The sequence below is a fragment of the Chamaea fasciata genome, unplaced genomic scaffold, assembly GCF_029207755.1.
Source record: "Chamaea fasciata isolate MVZ Bird 193981 ecotype frontalis unplaced genomic scaffold, bChaFas1.0.hap1 SCAF_18, whole genome shotgun sequence".
Classification (NCBI taxonomy): Eukaryota; Metazoa; Chordata; class Aves; order Passeriformes; family Sylviidae; genus Chamaea; species Chamaea fasciata.
Genome location: NW_027094103.1, coordinates 1,768,988 through 1,786,035, shown reverse-complemented (window position 1 = coordinate 1,786,035; position 17,048 = coordinate 1,768,988). Strand labels below are relative to the sequence as shown.

Here is a 17,048-nt window from a genome sequence, read left to right as displayed (position 1 = left end):
TGGGCCGTGCTGTTTGGATGGGGGAAATTTCTTTCTGCTAATGAGACGATCCCTGAATATCACAGGCAATCAGGAAGGAAAACGTCGGGATGGGGAAAAGTAAAAATAAACGCAGCTATAAATAACCCCCTTCCGGCAGCGCCGGTGGCACGACGTGGTGAAGCCCCTTCCCAGGGACACGCAGCTGCTCCCAGACGTGCAGGGAAACGGAGATTTCTGTAACAGCCACAAGGAATTGCTGGGATTTTGTGGGAAAAACGGCCTCGAGTGGCCACTTGTGGGCTCCCAGAAGAAGAGTGGCCTTTTCCACACGCAGAAAGTCCTGCCCTGGGAATGGGCCCAGGGAGGGTGAGGAAATCCTGATATCCTGGGTTTGCAGCCATAATTAACAGTTGGGAATGGTTTCCCCCCACTCCAAGCAAAGCCTGGTTTAAAGTTATTCCCATAAACCAGAGAGGAAAACTTGGGTCCCTTTGGGAAAGTCCTGTTGGAAGAGCCATGCTCCCTCAGTGCCACCTCCTGGACCGTTCCCAGTATCCTGGACCATTCCCACCTAGGCCATGTTGTCCTCTTCCCAGCCTCATTCCCTACAACACCCCAGCAGCAATTCTCATGGCAGAAAAGCCCCCAGGGCTGTCATATCCCTTAGGAAAAACCTGAAATGTGGATGGGAGGGAAACTTCCACATGGTGAGAAGGATTTTCCCCACAGGAGATGGCCGGAGACTTCCCAAAAATATAGAATATATTTAATAAAATATAGAACATACTTAATAAAATATATCCCTCCCAGTTGAGGACAGACCAGACAAGGAGTGCCAGCACAAGAGCAAGGAAGCATCCTCGGATATAGGGAGTAGATCAGACACCAGGAAAAGTTTTCCACAGTGAGGGTGGGCAGGCCCTGGCACAGGGTGCCCAGAGCAGCTGTGGCTGCCCCTGGATCCCTGGCAGTGTCCAAGGCCAGGCTGGACATTGGGGCTTGGAGCAGCCTGGGATAGTGGAAGGTGTCCCTGCCCATGGCAGGGGTGGGACTGGCTGGGCTTTGAGGTCCCTTCCAACCCAAACTATTCCAAAATCCTCTGATTCCTGTGCTGTCACAGAGCAGCAGGACAGAGTCCAACAAGAAGCTTCAAAGCAGGAAAACTGTGTCTGGAAGTTACCTCCAGGCTATGGGATGTGTACTCACACAGTCCTGGGCTTCCCAAAAATCCTCTGAGACTGAGCTGAGCCCCACCGGTTTTCCTGCACCCCAGAAATCCCAGCAGGAGAAATCAAATGGGTTTCCAGTTGGAATTGTACAATTCTCATGGAATGGTTTGGCTTGGGCTGGGAGGGACCTTAAAGCCCATCCCAATCCAGGTGGAAGGGGCACCTCCCACTATCCCAGGCTGCTCCAAGCCCTGTCCAGCCTGGCCTTGGACACTGCCAGGGATCCAGGGGCAGCCACAGCTGCTCTGGGCACCCTGTGCCAGGGCCTGCCCACCCTCCCAGGGAACAATTCCTTCCCCATATCCCATCTAACCCTACTGTCCTTTGATTTAAAGGTGATTTTGATTCAACTTTCAAAGGATGCAGATAAAAGTGGGTTGTAGGATGCCCAGAAATGTTGTGAGCTTGGGTTACATTTTGGGCCATTTAATAAATTTATATTTTGACCTTAAAAAACAGGACCAAGTGCAGCTGGAAGAGGAACAGGACGAGCAGAGAGCTCCACGTCCCTCACATTAATTCACCAGGATGCAGCAGCACACAGGCTGATTTTGTCCAACTGTCAAAAATGGCATCGTTCTGCTTTTATGGAAAGACCCATTAGAATAGAAAATGGAAGAGAAAACATTCCACGGCTCAAAAAAAAAAAACCCTAAAAAAAAAAAAATCAAGAGATACATTTCCCAGGTTTTGCTGTTGAATAGCACTGAAAAGCTGAGCAAAGGGGGGCTGCAAAGGGACGGCGGAGCGGGATGGAGACGCCGCCTTTTCCTTTGGGAACGCGCTGTAACACACGGATGGGGGCTCTGACTCATCCATCAATACATGTGTTTGCACACTTTTCCAAAAGCTTTTTGGCCTGGAGCTACCCAATAGATGGAAATGCTGCGGAATTTTCCCCAGATGGCTCATTTTGGGCCCTGAATAAAAGGCATCGTTTTTCCAGCCGCCAGCTGGGGAGAGCCGGCCCAACTTTGGAGTCACTCTGACCCCAGAGGGTGAAACTCCCAAGGAAAACACAACCCATGAACCCACCGGAGCAGGGAGCAAGGGAAGAGGTAACACGAATTTGGGGTGAAATCCTTTTGTTTTGGACAAAGAGGGAGCAGAGCACCTGCAGAGCCGCCTCATCTGGGATCGGGGACTGGGAGGTGTCACTTTCAAGGGAAAATTAGGGACATTAGGGAAAGATGATGCAATATTTCATCACTGATGGCTGCTGGAAGCGGTGCCATTCCATTGCTTTTTGAAATGCTGCCAGGAGGAAAATTCAGCCTCACCTTGGGGAAACTTCTCTGGGAGAAAATAACCCGGGGTGGGACAAAAAGCAGGACCATGTCCAGTCCCATGGCTGAAAGCACAGTCTGGAGGTGAAGGAAATCATGGAATTCCCTGGAATAAATGTATTTCCCATGACAACAGCTGCTCTGGGAGCAGTTGCAGCCTCTTTGCCTCCAGGCCAGGTGGGATTTTTTGCCCAGCCAAGCATGGATTACACTGGGAGACTCAGTGCTGCATTCCCACTGGGAATGTGGGTGAGGGCAGGTATTTGGGAATGCCTTGAGACCAAGAAAGCTGTGGAGGTGTTGGGTGGTCTGGGAGACTCCACATCCCAGCTTGCTCCCATGAAAGCTGCAAGGAGCCTCCCAGTCTTCCAGTTCCTAAAGGGGCTCCAGGAGAGCTAGAGAGGGACTGGGGACAAGGGATGGAGGGACAGGACACAGGGAATGGCTTCCCACTGCCAGAGGGCAGGGATGGATGGGATATTGGGCAGGAATTGTTCCCCGGGAGGGTGGGCAGGCCCTGGCACAGGGTGCCCAGAGCAGCTGTGGCTGCCCCTGGATCCCTGGCAGTGTCCAAGGCTGGGTTGGAATAACCGGACAGTGGAAGGTGTCCCTGCCCATGGCAGGGCAGAGACTGGATGGGCTTTAAGGTCCCTCCCAACCCAACCCATTCCATGATTCCATGACGCTGGAATAAAACATGACCCTGGATGAAACAAACGACTCCTGTCCAGAGCTCCCCTCCTAGAGCAGAATGACCTGCCTGGACAGACTTTTGGATTTGCTGTGTCTTCCACACCACAAACCACAGCACGTGGAGAACATGGACACAGCACATGGAGAACACCCATTCCTGAGGGCAGGAAACTCCACCCAACGGCACCGTTGGACCAGAGGGAAAAAACAACGCGGGGAAAAAAAACAAATGTTTGGGCAGGGAAAACAAATTTTTGGACAGAAAGGAAACGATTCCGACCTGGTGATGATGGCGAGGTGGGGAGGGCTCATGCAGGCCCCCATGAAGAGCACCACGTTCTCGTGCCGGGTCTGCCTGTAGGCCATGACCTCCCTCTTGAAGGCCTTGAGCTGGTCCTCGTTGTCGCGCTCGATGTCGATGAGGCGGATGGCCACCTCCCCGTGCCAGCGCCCGTGGAACACCTGCCCGAAGCGGCCCTTCCCGATCAGCTCCCCGATCTCCAGCTGCTCGAAGGGGATGTCCCACTCCTGCAGGAAGATGCTGGTCTGGCTGGCCTTGCGCGGGAAGTTGCGCGCGGAGAGCAGCGAGAGGTTCATCTCCTCGAAGTCGTCCTCGGACTCCTGCACCTCCTCGGCGCCTTCCTCGTTCTGGGGCGGGCAAAGGGCATCAGGAACAATGAAATTGTGGGAAAAACTCCCCACCGATCCAAGTCTTGCTCGCTCGGACCCAGAGGAACCAGTCAGGTGCCTCCCAAAGCCAACAGAGCGGCCCCGTCCTACGTAAAGTTGGGCAGAATTCCAGATTTTCATAGAATCATGGGATCCTCTAGGTTGGAGAAGCTCTCTGAGATTGACTCCAACCCTGCCCCAGCATGGCCAAGGCCACCACAAACCCATGTCCCCAAGTGGCACATCCCCAGGGCTTTAAATCCCTCCAGAGCTGGGGGCTCCACCACTTCCCTGCGGGGACATTTATTTACCCTGGGCTTAAATTTAAGATTGTGACCCAGCAGAGATTTAATTAATTTGTCTTAAAACAGTTTCATCCTCCCCTGGCTGAGCTGTGCTCCGTTAATTCCCATTACTCCCAGACCCCTTGATGGTCCATTTAGACTTCCTACAGGATTTACAACGCCCTTTAAAAGCTCCATCCTCATCTTCCCTCTCCCTTCCTTCCCTTCCACCGCATTTTTAATGCGTCCTAAAAACACCTCATTGAATTCCAAACTCGAAGCCCAGGAGGGTCCCTCTCCACAGGGTGGGGACACGGATGCCTGGACTTTAATTCAATTATCAGCAATTCCTCTGCACAGATGGGAAACGTCTCCATTTCCTAGGAAATGTGCCCCAAGATATCCTTAAAACCAAGGCCCATTAAGCACAGGAGCTATCTCACCTCCGAGGTGGGCTCCACTTCAATTTGAAGCAATGGGTTTCCTTCCAGGCTGTTAAAAGAATTACGGAATTAGCACCATGGAAAAACACCGGGATCTGGGGAGCAGTCCCTCTTCCTGCCCCAGGGATAAAGGGATCAGGGAGGAGAAGGTGTCACTAACCCAGGGAAAGGGACAGATTTACCCCCCCCCACAGACCCTGACCACACTTGGGGTGTTTCCAGGGATTTCTAAGATTCCTTCACAACCAACACCAGCCAAAGCAGAAGTGCAGAAGGAAGGAAAAGGAGTTTTCGAATAATTTTGGAGAAGTGGAGGGTTCAAAGATCCTCTCCCTGCAGTCAAGTGCCCAAATCTGCCTGGTTTTCTGGTTCTTTCTCCTTCCCTGCTCACTCAGCACCTCCCACCCCAAGGTCCATGACCAGGGTCTTGCTGCTCCTGACAATTAACAGGAAATTAGGGAAATTCTGGATGGGGTATCAGCTGGAACAGCTCGAGTGGTTTCAAACATCATAGAAATAGATTATCAATTATTGTTATTAATCACATAAATAACAAAATCCCTTCCCAGGGGAAATCTGCTCCCCGGGCCACTCAGACATGGCGATCCTGCGAGTCCTGCCCCATTCCCTGACCACTAAAGACTATAAATCCCAGGATCCTAGCCAAAAGGAGTCAATCCTCGTGTTTTGGGCAGCTTGAGAAGCCCAGGTGGCTGCAAAACATCTCCATGAATGGGTGGTTTGCAGGAGCAGCCGGCTCCTCATCGCTATCCCAGGCACGAATTCCTGTCTCCCGAGGATCCAGAGATGTTTAACCCAGCCAAGCCCAGGATGGCTCCCATGGGATGCTCTCAGTGGGGGGACGCAGAGAGAATCACAGATTTTGGATATTGAAAGCTGTTCCTCCCCAAAAATCCTATGTCTTGACACCTTCCTTTAGGCAGGGGATAAAAAAAAAAAGGCTTTGACTTCACCATTTTCCCATGAATTCCCAAGGGACAGTGGTTCCATCCTTTGCTCCGCTGGATCCCCAGTGGAATTTGGAGAGTGTGGATGAACCAGCCACAACCTGGGGCCAGACCTGATCCCTTAAACCCCTGGCTTGTGAAATCCTCAAAAAATGGCCATTGGAGAAAGGACCAGGAAGGACACAGCAGTGGAATGTCACTGCTGGAGCAGCACAGGCACCAGGACATCAAGGAATGATGGATTCGAGCTCGACATGCTGGGGAGGGGTGGCTCTAATACTGATCAGATGCTGCTTTTCCCAACTTTCAGCCCAAAGTTCATTGGGCTTGAAAATACTGGAAGTGGTAAAGGTATCCTGGTTACCTGCTTTTAATTTAATTATAATTTAATTAATCCCTTGGGCTTTTTGGACTGAAATCCAATTTTTTTTTTTTTTTTTCTAGCAGCGAAGAGCTGTGGGTTATAAATTAACCTCCTGCCTCCCTTCTCAACCTTCCAGAGCTTTGGGGTCTCACCAGGAGCACCTGAGCCCCCAAGGCCAGGGGAGCCCCCGTGGGTGCCTGGAGGATTTGGGGTGCAGGGGGAAGGGGATGGGAAGGGGGAGTCACTCACATGGGGTTGGAGGTGACAGGGTGCAGGACGACCTGCGGGGCTCGGGTCGGCGTCTCAGGCACCACATCTGGGAACCAGAGAGAGGAGTCAGAGACCTCCAAGGGAATGAAACCCCACCCTTCACCCCCAGGTCCAGTTCAGGGGCACCTGAGCAGGGCTGGGTGTCACTTAGGGCCACCCAACCCTGCAGCACCAATAGGCTTTGAGGAGAAATCCCACCCCGGCACAAACCCAAGGGTTTGGATCTGTGCACCCATCCCCACCAGGAGAAATCCCACCATCCTGGAAAAATCCCGGAGAGCCTCACCTGGGAAAATGAACTGCTGCTTGTACTTGTAGTAATGGGAGGCTGGAAAAGAGGGAAAAAAGGTTCAACACTGACCTGTGGAGGTGGGAAAGCTCCAACCTGTGCCCAGCTCCTCACCAGGAAACCTCAACCCCAGCTGTGTGAACCTCTCTGGTGTGATCCAACCTTTCCCACTTCCACATCCCCCCATACAGAATATTCCAAACTGGCACATAGGATACCCAGGTCAAAAATTTAAGACCTTTCCTGGATTGTAACTTGATTTCCCCCCGCCCCATCAACTCTCCTGCACCATTTGGAGAGCGCTGATGTCATCCATGCAGTCACTGGTGGGGTTTGCACACCAGTTTGCAGCAGGGTTTGAGTGCCGGCCCTCAAGCGGAGTTTGGGAACCTCTTGGCACCATGGAGACTTTGCCAAGGGACGTGTTTGGAACTGCTGCCCATTTGGGCCACGTTCCACCCTCTTTTCCCTTGCTTTGGAGTTGTGTCCTTCCTGGAAGGAGTCCCGGGAGCCACTGTTCAAGGCCAGAGCTGGGAGATGCTCTGGGTGTTGGGAACATCCACTGGCTCCCATCTCCAGCCCAAGGATTGATCCAATCGCACGGGCAGGCAGGTCACGGGTGTGAAGAACTCAGAGCTGCTGAGGCCACCAGAGGTTGGCACCGGCTCAGAAGTCACCTTCTTATCTGCAAGACCCCAAGGGCCATCCCTTAGCTTCCCCTCTCCAGCTTGGAGACCCCAGAGTCTGACCCCAGCCCTGCAGCAGGACCTGAGCCAACTTCAAAGGAGCCTGGAAGGTAATTCCAGCCGGAGAAGGTCACCATGTCACAGTTTCCAAGCTCAAATCCTAATCCCTGAGATGACCACCTCGATGGGATAAACCACAGAAAACTTCCCGCCTGGGAAGATGAAAGCAGGGTCGGTCCTGCTTCGGAACCCACCCTGCTCCTCACAGGAATAAAACAGGGAGCAAACACTCCCCAGAGCTGCCAGGGTCTGGTCCTGCCCTGCTCCATCCCTGCCGGCCAGGAATGTGTTCCAGGTCCCCAAAAGGAAGGTGAAATCTGTGGTCTCTGCTTTAAACCACAAGAAATAATGCCTCAAAAAACCCCACGGGGAGGTGTCTGCCCCAGGAGTGACCAACCCGTGATGGGGAAACCAAAGGCTGGATCCCCCAGAGCCAGGCGGGGCCCAGGGCGGGCCCAGGAGGTGGGTTGGGATGCTGAGACATCGGGATGTTTGGGCTCTGGAAGAGCTCCTTGCACTGGGTCACGCCAGCATGGATCCCACGCCATGTCTTCATGGATCCTGGAGTCTCCAGGGTTGTGCCTGGTGAAATCCTGATCCTATGGGTGGGTCACACCATTCCTGGAAGTGCCCAGGACTTCCTCCCAGCTCCTCTGATGCCTTCCTCATACCATTCCAGGATCCTGCCTGAATCCCAGGCGCTCCAAAGGGCTGCCACGTCCCCAGGCACACAAGGACACGATGGGTGGTTGACTGCTGGGGGCTTTTCCCAGCTTTTGGAAGTGTTTGTTGTTGTGGTGATGGATTCTGCCAGGCAATCTTCTCCTCCTCCTCCTCTCTGGTTGAAGGCTTGTCAGGATGGAAGCACCACAGTGGAGCACGAAGGTTCTGCCTGGTTCCTCTGGAGAAGCCATCCTGATCTTCCTTCCGACCCCACCAGTCCATTAATCCTGGGATTTTGGGGGTGCAGGGCAGACCCCAACCTTCCAGCTGCTCCAGCAAAGAGGCCATGGATGGAGCAGGGCCACCAGGACAGCCAGGAGTGCTTCAGCATCCCAGAGATCTCCTCTCCCCTCACCAGCTGTTTTTTGGGAGCAGATGGACACACTTCCAGGAGTGATGCTGAGCCATTCCCTCCTAGAAGGGACCTTTCCTGGAGCAGCAGGACATCCTGAAGGAAAGCTGGGACAGGCTTTGATACATCCTCAGCCCAGGAAGAGCTTTTTGGGCCGTCTTCAATAATATCCATGTCCTGCAGCCATCCCAACCTCCCCGCCTCTCCCACCCTCCCTAAAGAGACGGAGCAGATGGATCCCAGGTCCAGATTCCATGGGACAAGCCACGTCACACAACCCCAGAATCACTACACCCGGCATCGGCCAACCTGTTGGGGGCCCAGCACCCCAAAAACATGGTGGGGTCACCTCAATTTGCCCTCACAGAGGGATCAGCTCCTGGTTTCCATTTGCACCTGAGGTGAAATGCCATGGAAAATCCGTGCCTGGAAAGGTTTTGTACCCTCAAGAGCAGCAGAAGTTGGGCTGGTTGCAGCCTTGGGGGATTCCAAGACTGGAGCAAGCCTTGAGCTCTGACCCTTCTTCGTGCAGGTTTGGCCAGAGGCCCCCAGCCTGAATTAGCCTAAACTCATCTCCTCTCCTGATTTCTGTCAGAACCCTGGAGGCTGAAAATTTCAGGCTTTCTGTGTTAAAAGGTGCTGACCCTCAGGCGAGCACCACATTTGACCTGAGGCCTTGGAAGAGGCTCCCAAGATTGAGTGACGGCACCGGGGTTGTGGGTGTGTGGTTTGAACAGTATTGTGCGATCTCACAGGGTGAAAAACTTGGATTTAAGATTTTAGTATATGGTGATATATATGGAGCAAGACGAAGGATTTTGGGCATTGTCTAAGTCCTTTTTCACCTTCTTCTTCCTTCTTCTTCATGGATTTGGGTGGTTTTCTGTAATTTGGTGAAAAAGGTCCACATTGCAGGCCTTGGGCAGTCATTATTGGGTCAGAAATATAAATAATATAGGTGTCACCTCATTATTGGCTAATTATGACTTAATTAATCTTGAAAAGGTGCTCCATTTTACCTCATTTCTGTAACTTGATAGTTAGAGCTTATGGCTTGTGTGTCGGTAAATAAATAGGAAATAATAAACACCCAAGTCTGGACTCAAAACCTACGTGTTATTCCTCCCGACCTTGGCAAGGAATAAAAGAAGCCGGAACGGTCACAATTCCTCCCTCCACCTTCTCCGTATCCCAGCGTAAACCCAGGCAGGGAATCAGCTGGAACTGCTCCACATCCCAGGGACACCCCAGGACACGAGTCCCGCACAGGGGGCAGGTGGGGACAGTACCTGGCAGGTTGAACTGCTTCTGCTGCCGCGGGCACTGCGGCGACGGGTGCAGGGGGGACGGGGGGGTGGCGCTGGGCGGCAGCGGCGGCGCCGGCGAGGACGGCGTGGACGATGTGGTGGACGAGGGGTTGCTGCTGGAGTCTGGCTGGTAGGGCACCGGAATGTGGTCCTGAGGGACACGGGGAAGGAGGGAAAACACAGGAGGCGGTGAGAGCGGCGCCGGTCAGTGCCGTGCCGAGGCGCAAAGGACCCCGGGTGGCAAGTGACAGCTGCATCACCCCGCCCGCCTCTTCCAGAAGCCCTAGAAAACACCCAGAGCTTTTCCCAAAGCTGTTTGTATTCCCTGAGGCCATTTCCCACCCTCACCCCCGGTTGAGGGCTCTGCAGGTCTCCTGGTTCTGCACAGCCACGGCCACCAAGGACAGAACTGGGGCCACCACCTCGGGGACAACAAGGTCCTGGAAGTTCCTGCTGAGCTCCATGGAGCCAAACCCCAAGGGCCTTGCAGGGAGCACAGGGATCTGGAAGGAGCGGCCAATGCATCCCAAGACATTCCTCACCATTTCTTGACTCTTCCCAGTCAAGGCCAGTGATTTTGGGATGGGGGGGAAGGGACCACCAAGAGCCAGCGGGCAGGAAGACCTGCTTGGATATATTGGATCCAAAAAGGAAAATCGAGGCCAGAATTTCCCCCCTTGCTGCCCAACTTGGAGCCACTGAGCAGGGTTTGAGCAGTGCTGAGCGCTCCAATCCCCACAGAATTTCCCTCCAGGGTTAAAAAATCTGCACAAGCCTTCCCCAGCAGGTAATTTTGTCCTAATTAATTAATTCTTAAATGAGCCGGGCTTTCCAGGAAACCCATTTTGGTCATCATTCCGTGCTCAATAATCTTGGTCAGGTGAATTCTTTTTTTAAGCAACCAGTGAAGGTCACAACAATAAGGGGGGTTGAAATTAGATGGGGGCTCTCATGGGAATTTCACGAGGGGTTGGAATTAGAGGGATTTAAGGTCTCTTCCAGCCCAGGGCATTCCATGATTTCATTCAGGATACCTTTAAAGAAATGCTTTTAGGAACAGCAAAGTAAGAAGGGGCCCCTGCTGAAATAAGAACATTTGTAGGGGGAATTGCAGCCTGAATGGGAGCGCTCAGGACAAAAGCACCACCCCAAAACAACAAAACGAGAGCAGATCCCCACACCGAGGAATTCCTAAAAAGATTGAGGATTAAAATCAGTGTCTCCAGGAGCATCTTGGTACCCAGACTTTTCCCAGAGCCAAAAGATGCAGAGGGCTGGAGGAGCTCAGCCAGGCTTTGGGAATTCAGGGTTCTGTTGATCCATTCCTCATCACATCAGTGATATCCCTCTTTTTGAGCACTTTCAGCCTGCCAACTCCTCACCCTGCCTTTCCTCCAAGGAATTTTCCACTGGTGGCCAACAGGCTTTAAATTCCATCAGAACCAAGCCCGTGATGGGTTTATTGTATCAAGGCAGAGCAGGAGTGAGCTAGGTGCTCTGTCAGGTCTGGCTTGAGCAGCTCCGCCAGGGACAATCAAATTCCAGGCTTGTTTTATTTGCAACAATAAATTTGTTATTTATTGAAGCCTCCGCGGGCAGCAGAGACCTCAAACCACCCCAAATTCAGCTTGGACCTGGAGACTGAGAGGCCACAATGGAGCAGGGCTGGGACTGCAAGGTCCTGGTTGTTCTGGAGGTGCTGATCCCAGTTGATTTTTAAAAGAAATAACTTCATTGGATACATGGCCAGGGCAGGGAACGGAGCTGGGGAAGGGAATGGAGCCCCAGGAGAGGCTGAGGGAGCTGGGAAAGGGGCTGAGCCTGGAGAAAAGGAGCCTCAGGGGGGACCTGGTGGCTCTGCACAACTCCCTGACAGGAGGGGACAGCCGGGGGGGTCGGGCTCTGCTCCCAGGGAACAGGGACAGGAGGAGAGGGAACGGCCTCAGGCCGGGCCAGGGGAGGCTCAGGGTGGATATTGGGAACATTTCTTCATGCAAAGGGTTGCCCAGCCCTGGCACAGCTGCCCAGGGCAGGGCTGGAGTCATTTATCAGCTGTGTGCATGGGGCACTTGGGGACAAGGGGCAGTGGTGGCCTTGGCAGGGCTGGGGGAACAATCAAACTCAATTTTCCTAAAGGATCTTTTCCAGCCTGAAGGATTCCACGATTCCCTGCAAAGCTGTGGATATTTGGGTGCAGGGGGCCCTGTCCCTGTGGCAGGGTGTGGACACGGGGGGCCTGGGGCTCACCTTGTTGAGTTTGTTGGTTTTGGGGAGCGTTTGGCTGACGTGCAGGTCCGAGTACCGGGGCGGCTTCCTCAGGGGGTTGTTGATGTCACAGGGCACCGACTCTGTCCGGACTAACCTTGCTGGATTAAGAAGGGAGAGAGGGAAAAGGGGATGGAGAGGAGGGGAAGAGAGAGGCAAGGACATCAAAGCTCAGCGGGAGCGCTTGGGGTCACCCTGCGCTTGCAAACCGCTCTCCAAAGCGATTCCCGCGGCACTTCCAGCCTGGGATGGCAGCTGAACTTCGGGATCCTCCTGCACCCCGGCCGCAGCCAACCCCCCCAGGGTGTGAGGTGGCAATCTGGGGGGTCCAGCAGCTGCCACGGCCCCTTTGTGAGCCGGGGCTCAGCCAGCACAGTCCTGCTCCTTGCCGGAGCTTTTTGGGGGTGAAGGGAAGGAGCCGGCTCAGAACACTCCCAGCAGGGAGATTTTGGGGGGAAAAGCCAGCCTGAAGGTTGGGGGTAGCTCAGGAATGGGTTGACTGCAAGGTAATGGATTTAAGAGTTGGGTTTGGGGATTTTTGGGGCGTGGGGAGGTATTTCAGTGATGCCGAGGCCACCCCAAAGCCATGCTGCTCCTAAAACACACAGCGGGCAGCTCCGGCTCTTGCAACATCACGGCCCTAAATCCCAATTCCTGCCCATCCCGGGAGCCCGAGTGCCCCGGGACGCTGCCTTCCCTGCCTCCCGGGCAGGGTTTGCAGCAGCTCCGAGCCTGACGGGGGGGTCTTCAACCGCTTCCACCCAAATTTGCTGCAAGCGAGGGCGTGGCGGTGGGGGGGAGGCTGCAAAACTGGCCCCTCTGAGGTGCCACCAGCACAATCCTTTTCCCCGGGGTTAAACCAAGGAGCGGGCTTGGGGGTGGATATTTGACACAAAGGAACAGCTTTAAGAGCTCGAAATTCAAGGCAAGAGCGATTTGGAAGCGTTTCCCTCAGGCAGTCGCGGTCCTCTGGCCAGCAAGGGAGCCAAAATCTGGAAGAAAAGAGGTGGGAAGCGCCGCCCCGCCGTCCTGCTGCAAAGTTCTGCCTGTCTCTGTGCGGATTTCAGGCCGGGCTCTCCCGCAGGAGAGCGGGATAAGGCAGTTCCAAAAAGCACCACGAGCATCCGCAGGGCCACGGCCGCGTCCCCGGCGCGGGGACCCCGCATGCACCGGGAGGGTCGGGGTCCCCCATCCGCCCTGAGCTCTCGACAGAAGCAAAAGGCCAAAACCTGGTTGGACTTACCCCGTGCGGTGGGGAATCTGAAAAGAAAAGGAGGCAGGGGGAGGGTGGGTGGAAGTGGTTTGCAATGCAAATCTGCCTCGCCCCGACCGGCTCGTCTCCCTACAAGCGGAAAAAACGGTGGGTAACATTTCCCCGGAGAGCCCAAGCGGTTCGGGAGCCTCCGTCCCGCCGGGGACCCCGCCTGGGCCCGGCTCCCGAATCGCCCGGGGGGGCTTTTGAAAGTTTCACCCGCTGGCAACATCCCCGGAGCGCGGAGCGGGGCGGAGAGAGGGCCTTACCTCCGCGGTGGATGATCAGCAGGTGACACGGAGGCGCCTCTTTGGTGCATTTGTTGTGGCACTTGAGCCTGGCAGGGCACAGAGAGAAAGGAGTGAGAGGGGAACAGCGATGGATGGAGAGTTTCTGGAGTGACTGGATCAGGGGGAACTTCTTCCCACTGCCAGAGGGCAGGGATGGATGGGATTTGGGGAAGGGATTGTGCCCTGGGAGGGAGGTGGAGGCTGTGGCTGCCCCTGGATCCCTGGCCAGGTTGGATGGGGTTGGAGCACCCTGGGATAGTGGGGGTGTGGCACTGGATGGGCCTTAAGGTCCCATCCAGGCCCTTCTGGGATTCCATGATGGAGCTCAGGGCTTTTTCCTCCTTTTCCCCTCGGCAAAGTGACCGGATGCAAGGCTTTGGTTGCTCACCCGGGCCGAGTGAACCCTCCAGGCTCCCTGCTTCCCATCATTCCCAAGCAGCAGGCTCGGGGATGAGGAACAGTATGGGATGCACATCCTGGAGGATCAGGAAGGGCTGACTGGCAGCACACGGGGGCTGCACACCCTTGGAGAACGTGTCCATCCCAACGGAGCAGCACAGAAATTCCCAAACCTGGGGGCTCTGCCCAGCTGCCCCTTTCTCTGCCAGCTGGGGGGAGACCAGGCTTGAGGACATCCCAAATTGTCACTTCTGCAATAAAAGGAGCCCAGTCCTGCACTAGGGGGAAGGGTTTACTGGAAGGTGGGACAGGAGGAGTTTTAAGGTCCCTTCCAGCCCAAACCATTCCATGAATTCCCCGTTCCCACCATCCTGCTGCTGGATGCTTAGTTAAATTCAGGAGCAGCAGAGGGGGAGGAAGTGGCTGCCCTGGTCCCCGATGCGTCCCTGTCATTGTGCTCTCCTCTCCTGGCTTTATTGAGGACATTTAACCAAAATAAAGAGAGGAGTTACAGCCTCTGGATATTCCGCAGAGTTTTTCCCTGTTTGTGGAGCCAGGGCAGGAGTCTGGAGGGCCTCACCCCCGGGTGATGCATATAGGCATGGGCAGAGTCCCAAATCCTTCCCATTCCTCCTTAATTAATGCTGGAAACGCATCCCCAGCTCACGCTCTGCCAGGTCGGCAGAAAGCCATGGGGGGAAAGGGAAAAAGGAGGAAAGGATTTATCAAAACAAGGGGAAATGATGGGGAAAAAAAAAAAAAAAAAAAAAAAAAAAAAAAAAAAAAAAGAACGGCAGCTTCAAGTCAATGAGCTGGGTAATGAAAATTCAGGAGCTGCCCGTGTTAGCTTTTATTACAAAGCTGTTCCTAGAGGGAAAGGCAGGAATTAATTCGGTATTTGAGGCTTGGGGGGTTTGGGGTCCTGCTGTTTGTTTTACCTGTTGGTTCCCCTCTGCTTTCTGGGGAAAGCAGCGCCGGGGCAAGGCTGGAAAAAACCTAAATGCCTTGTGTTTACTCCCAACTTTTGATTGCCAGGAAATGGATTTGTTCTTTTCTCTAGGATTACAGGGAGCAGGATTTGCGCAGCCAGAGCCGCAGCATCCCTGATCCTGGTCAGGGAGCAGGCACAACATCCCTCCTCCAGCACGGGAAAACCTCCCGTTCCTTGAGCATGGATGCAACGGGAATCACCCCTTTAAAATCCCTGTATTTGATAACATCCCTTCCAGAAAAGCCCCACCAGCTGTGGAGTAACCGAGCGCTTCTCGGCAGGTTTAAATCCCAATTTACCAACTCATCAGCTCTTAATCAGCGGCAGCAGCGATCGTTATCGCTCCGTTACCCGCAGACAATCTCGCATTCCCGGCTCCCAGCCCCAGGAAAGGCAATCCTGGCTCCAGCAGCAGCTTCCCCGAGTGCCGATGGCTGCACGGGTCTGCCCAAGGCTGGGGCGGACCGAGAGCAGCTGGAGCAGCCCCCGCCTCTGCCTCACTGTTTTCCCGGTCCTGCCCCATTTTATCCCATCTCCTCTGCACCGCGGATTGACTGACTTGGGGCGAGTTGGCTCCTCAGGGCTACGACCCTGCCAGGACGCAGAGGTGCCCAAAACTTGGCAGAAACAGAGGCTACAGCCCAAAAGCGTGGGCACAACCCACCCGACGCCCAGAGCTATTCCCGCCTGCTCCAGCACATCCATCCCCATGTCCTGCAGGTAATTCCGCAGGGAATCTCCATAGCGTGGGGCTCTAAAGCCAGGCTTAGGGAAGGCGGGTTGGCAGGATCTGACTCAGAGCTCTGGAGCGAGCAGAGCCGGGGTCTGGCAGGCACATCCTCCCCGAGGAGCCTGATCCCATCCCAGACACAACCCCGGCCCTGCTTTGGGGTGTCGTTCGCCCGATTCCACATCTCATTAAAGCTTCCTGTGAGGATGAGCTGGCCAGGGCCTGGTTGGTCTCCCCATGCCCAAATCCCTGCTCGGCTCCCCCAGCAGAACCCCGATTATCCCCTCACAAGTCTAAGGAGTGACACAAACAGCCCCGGCACGGCGCCGTACTTGCAGTTTTTGCATTTTAAGCCGAACAACATTCCCTTCCCGCAGACGGTGCAGGTCTGAGACATCCAGTACTTGGTGGAAAACCTGTGGGGAGAAACACGGAGAGAGTGGCCAGGGAGAGCTGAAGCCTCGCTTATCTCCCGAGCCCTGCTTTGTGCTCTCTCCGCTGCCCTCAAACTCCGCTGCAGGTGCTGAGGAATTTTTCTAGGGATGCCAAAACACAACCCCGAGCCTTCCTTTGGTTCTGGAAGCTTGTTCCAAAGGGAATCCAATCCTAGCTCCCCGTGATTCCCCAGCTTTGCCTACCCCAAAACCCCTCCCTGCCCTGGGGACCAACGTTTCCAGCCCCTTGGGAAGCAGCTTCCCATCAAACAGCAGCACTCTCCCTAGTGCTTTTCCCTCCTCAGCGAGATATGGAAGGGTTATAATCCAGAGATGGGGAATTTGCTGAAGGTTGGCAAGGTCACAGATAATACACGGCTTTTATTGATAGCGACTCGAGCCTTATCTAAACCAGATCTGAACTGAAATGGAATTGAAATGGGCCTGGAGGACAGCATGGGAGAGAGGGGAATGTCCCCAATCTCAGTGTCCTGGAGCAGAGATGGGGAGGGAGATGCCTCATCCCTCATCCCCCAGCCTGGCACGGCAGCAGGGGGGCCTACCTGTGTTTTATGGAGTTTCCTAAATCCCGGCGAGGGATCTGCGGGGACCAGCGAGGCACTGACAGCGTATCTGCAGGGAGACACCAGGAAAACCAGCACTGGTAACGACATCGAGAGCTGGGATTCGAGATTTTGGGAAGGGGAGCAAAGGATGTGCACAAAAAGTGGGATTTTTCCTGAAAAATTTGGGGCTTTTTCCCCCTGGAATGCTTCACTGAGCTCCCTGTCTGGAAAGCAGGAGAGCTCTGGGCTTTGTGGGTCTGTGGGAATTGGGGTCTCCTGTCCCAGATCCCATCACCCAGTTTGGACCAGGGAGGGGGGAGGAGAGGGTGCATCAATCCACGTGCAGGCAGGGCGGGATTGCAAAACTTTTGGAATCACATCACCATGTCCAAACAGGAAAGGGAAAATAAAGCTGGAACAGCCCCGTCGTCAGTTTATAATAAGACATCACGGCTTGAGGTGGCAGCTGAGGAAAAGCTGAGTGCCAGCCACTCCAAAGGCGATTTCATTCATATT

The 17,048-nt window shown here is 54.4% G+C and overlaps 1 protein-coding gene across 3 annotated transcripts in view; it reads right to left on the bottom strand.

Annotated features, from left to right (window-relative positions):
- Positions 1-17,048, bottom strand: part of KSR2 (kinase suppressor of ras 2) — an 86,297-nt gene that overhangs the window by 32,943 nt on the left and 36,306 nt on the right. For 2 of the 3 annotated variants that reach the window (XM_066199644.1, XM_066199645.1), the window contains exons 6-15: positions 16,530-16,599; positions 15,865-15,948; positions 13,392-13,459; positions 13,114-13,212; positions 11,853-11,971; positions 9,588-9,756; positions 6,475-6,516; positions 6,168-6,234; positions 4,587-4,635; positions 3,471-3,838 (exon numbers count right to left, since the gene is read on the bottom strand). In XM_066199644.1, coding sequence (XP_066055741.1) covers positions 3,471-3,838; positions 4,587-4,635; positions 6,168-6,234; positions 6,475-6,516; positions 9,588-9,756; positions 11,853-11,971; positions 13,114-13,212; positions 13,392-13,459; positions 15,865-15,948; positions 16,530-16,599 — 1,135 coding nt within the window. The remainder of the gene's footprint in view (positions 1-3,470; positions 3,839-4,586; positions 4,636-6,167; positions 6,235-6,474; positions 6,517-9,587; positions 9,757-11,852; positions 11,972-13,113; positions 13,213-13,391; positions 13,460-15,864; positions 15,949-16,529; positions 16,600-17,048) is intronic. The other variant, XM_066199646.1, reaches the window with a different exon arrangement.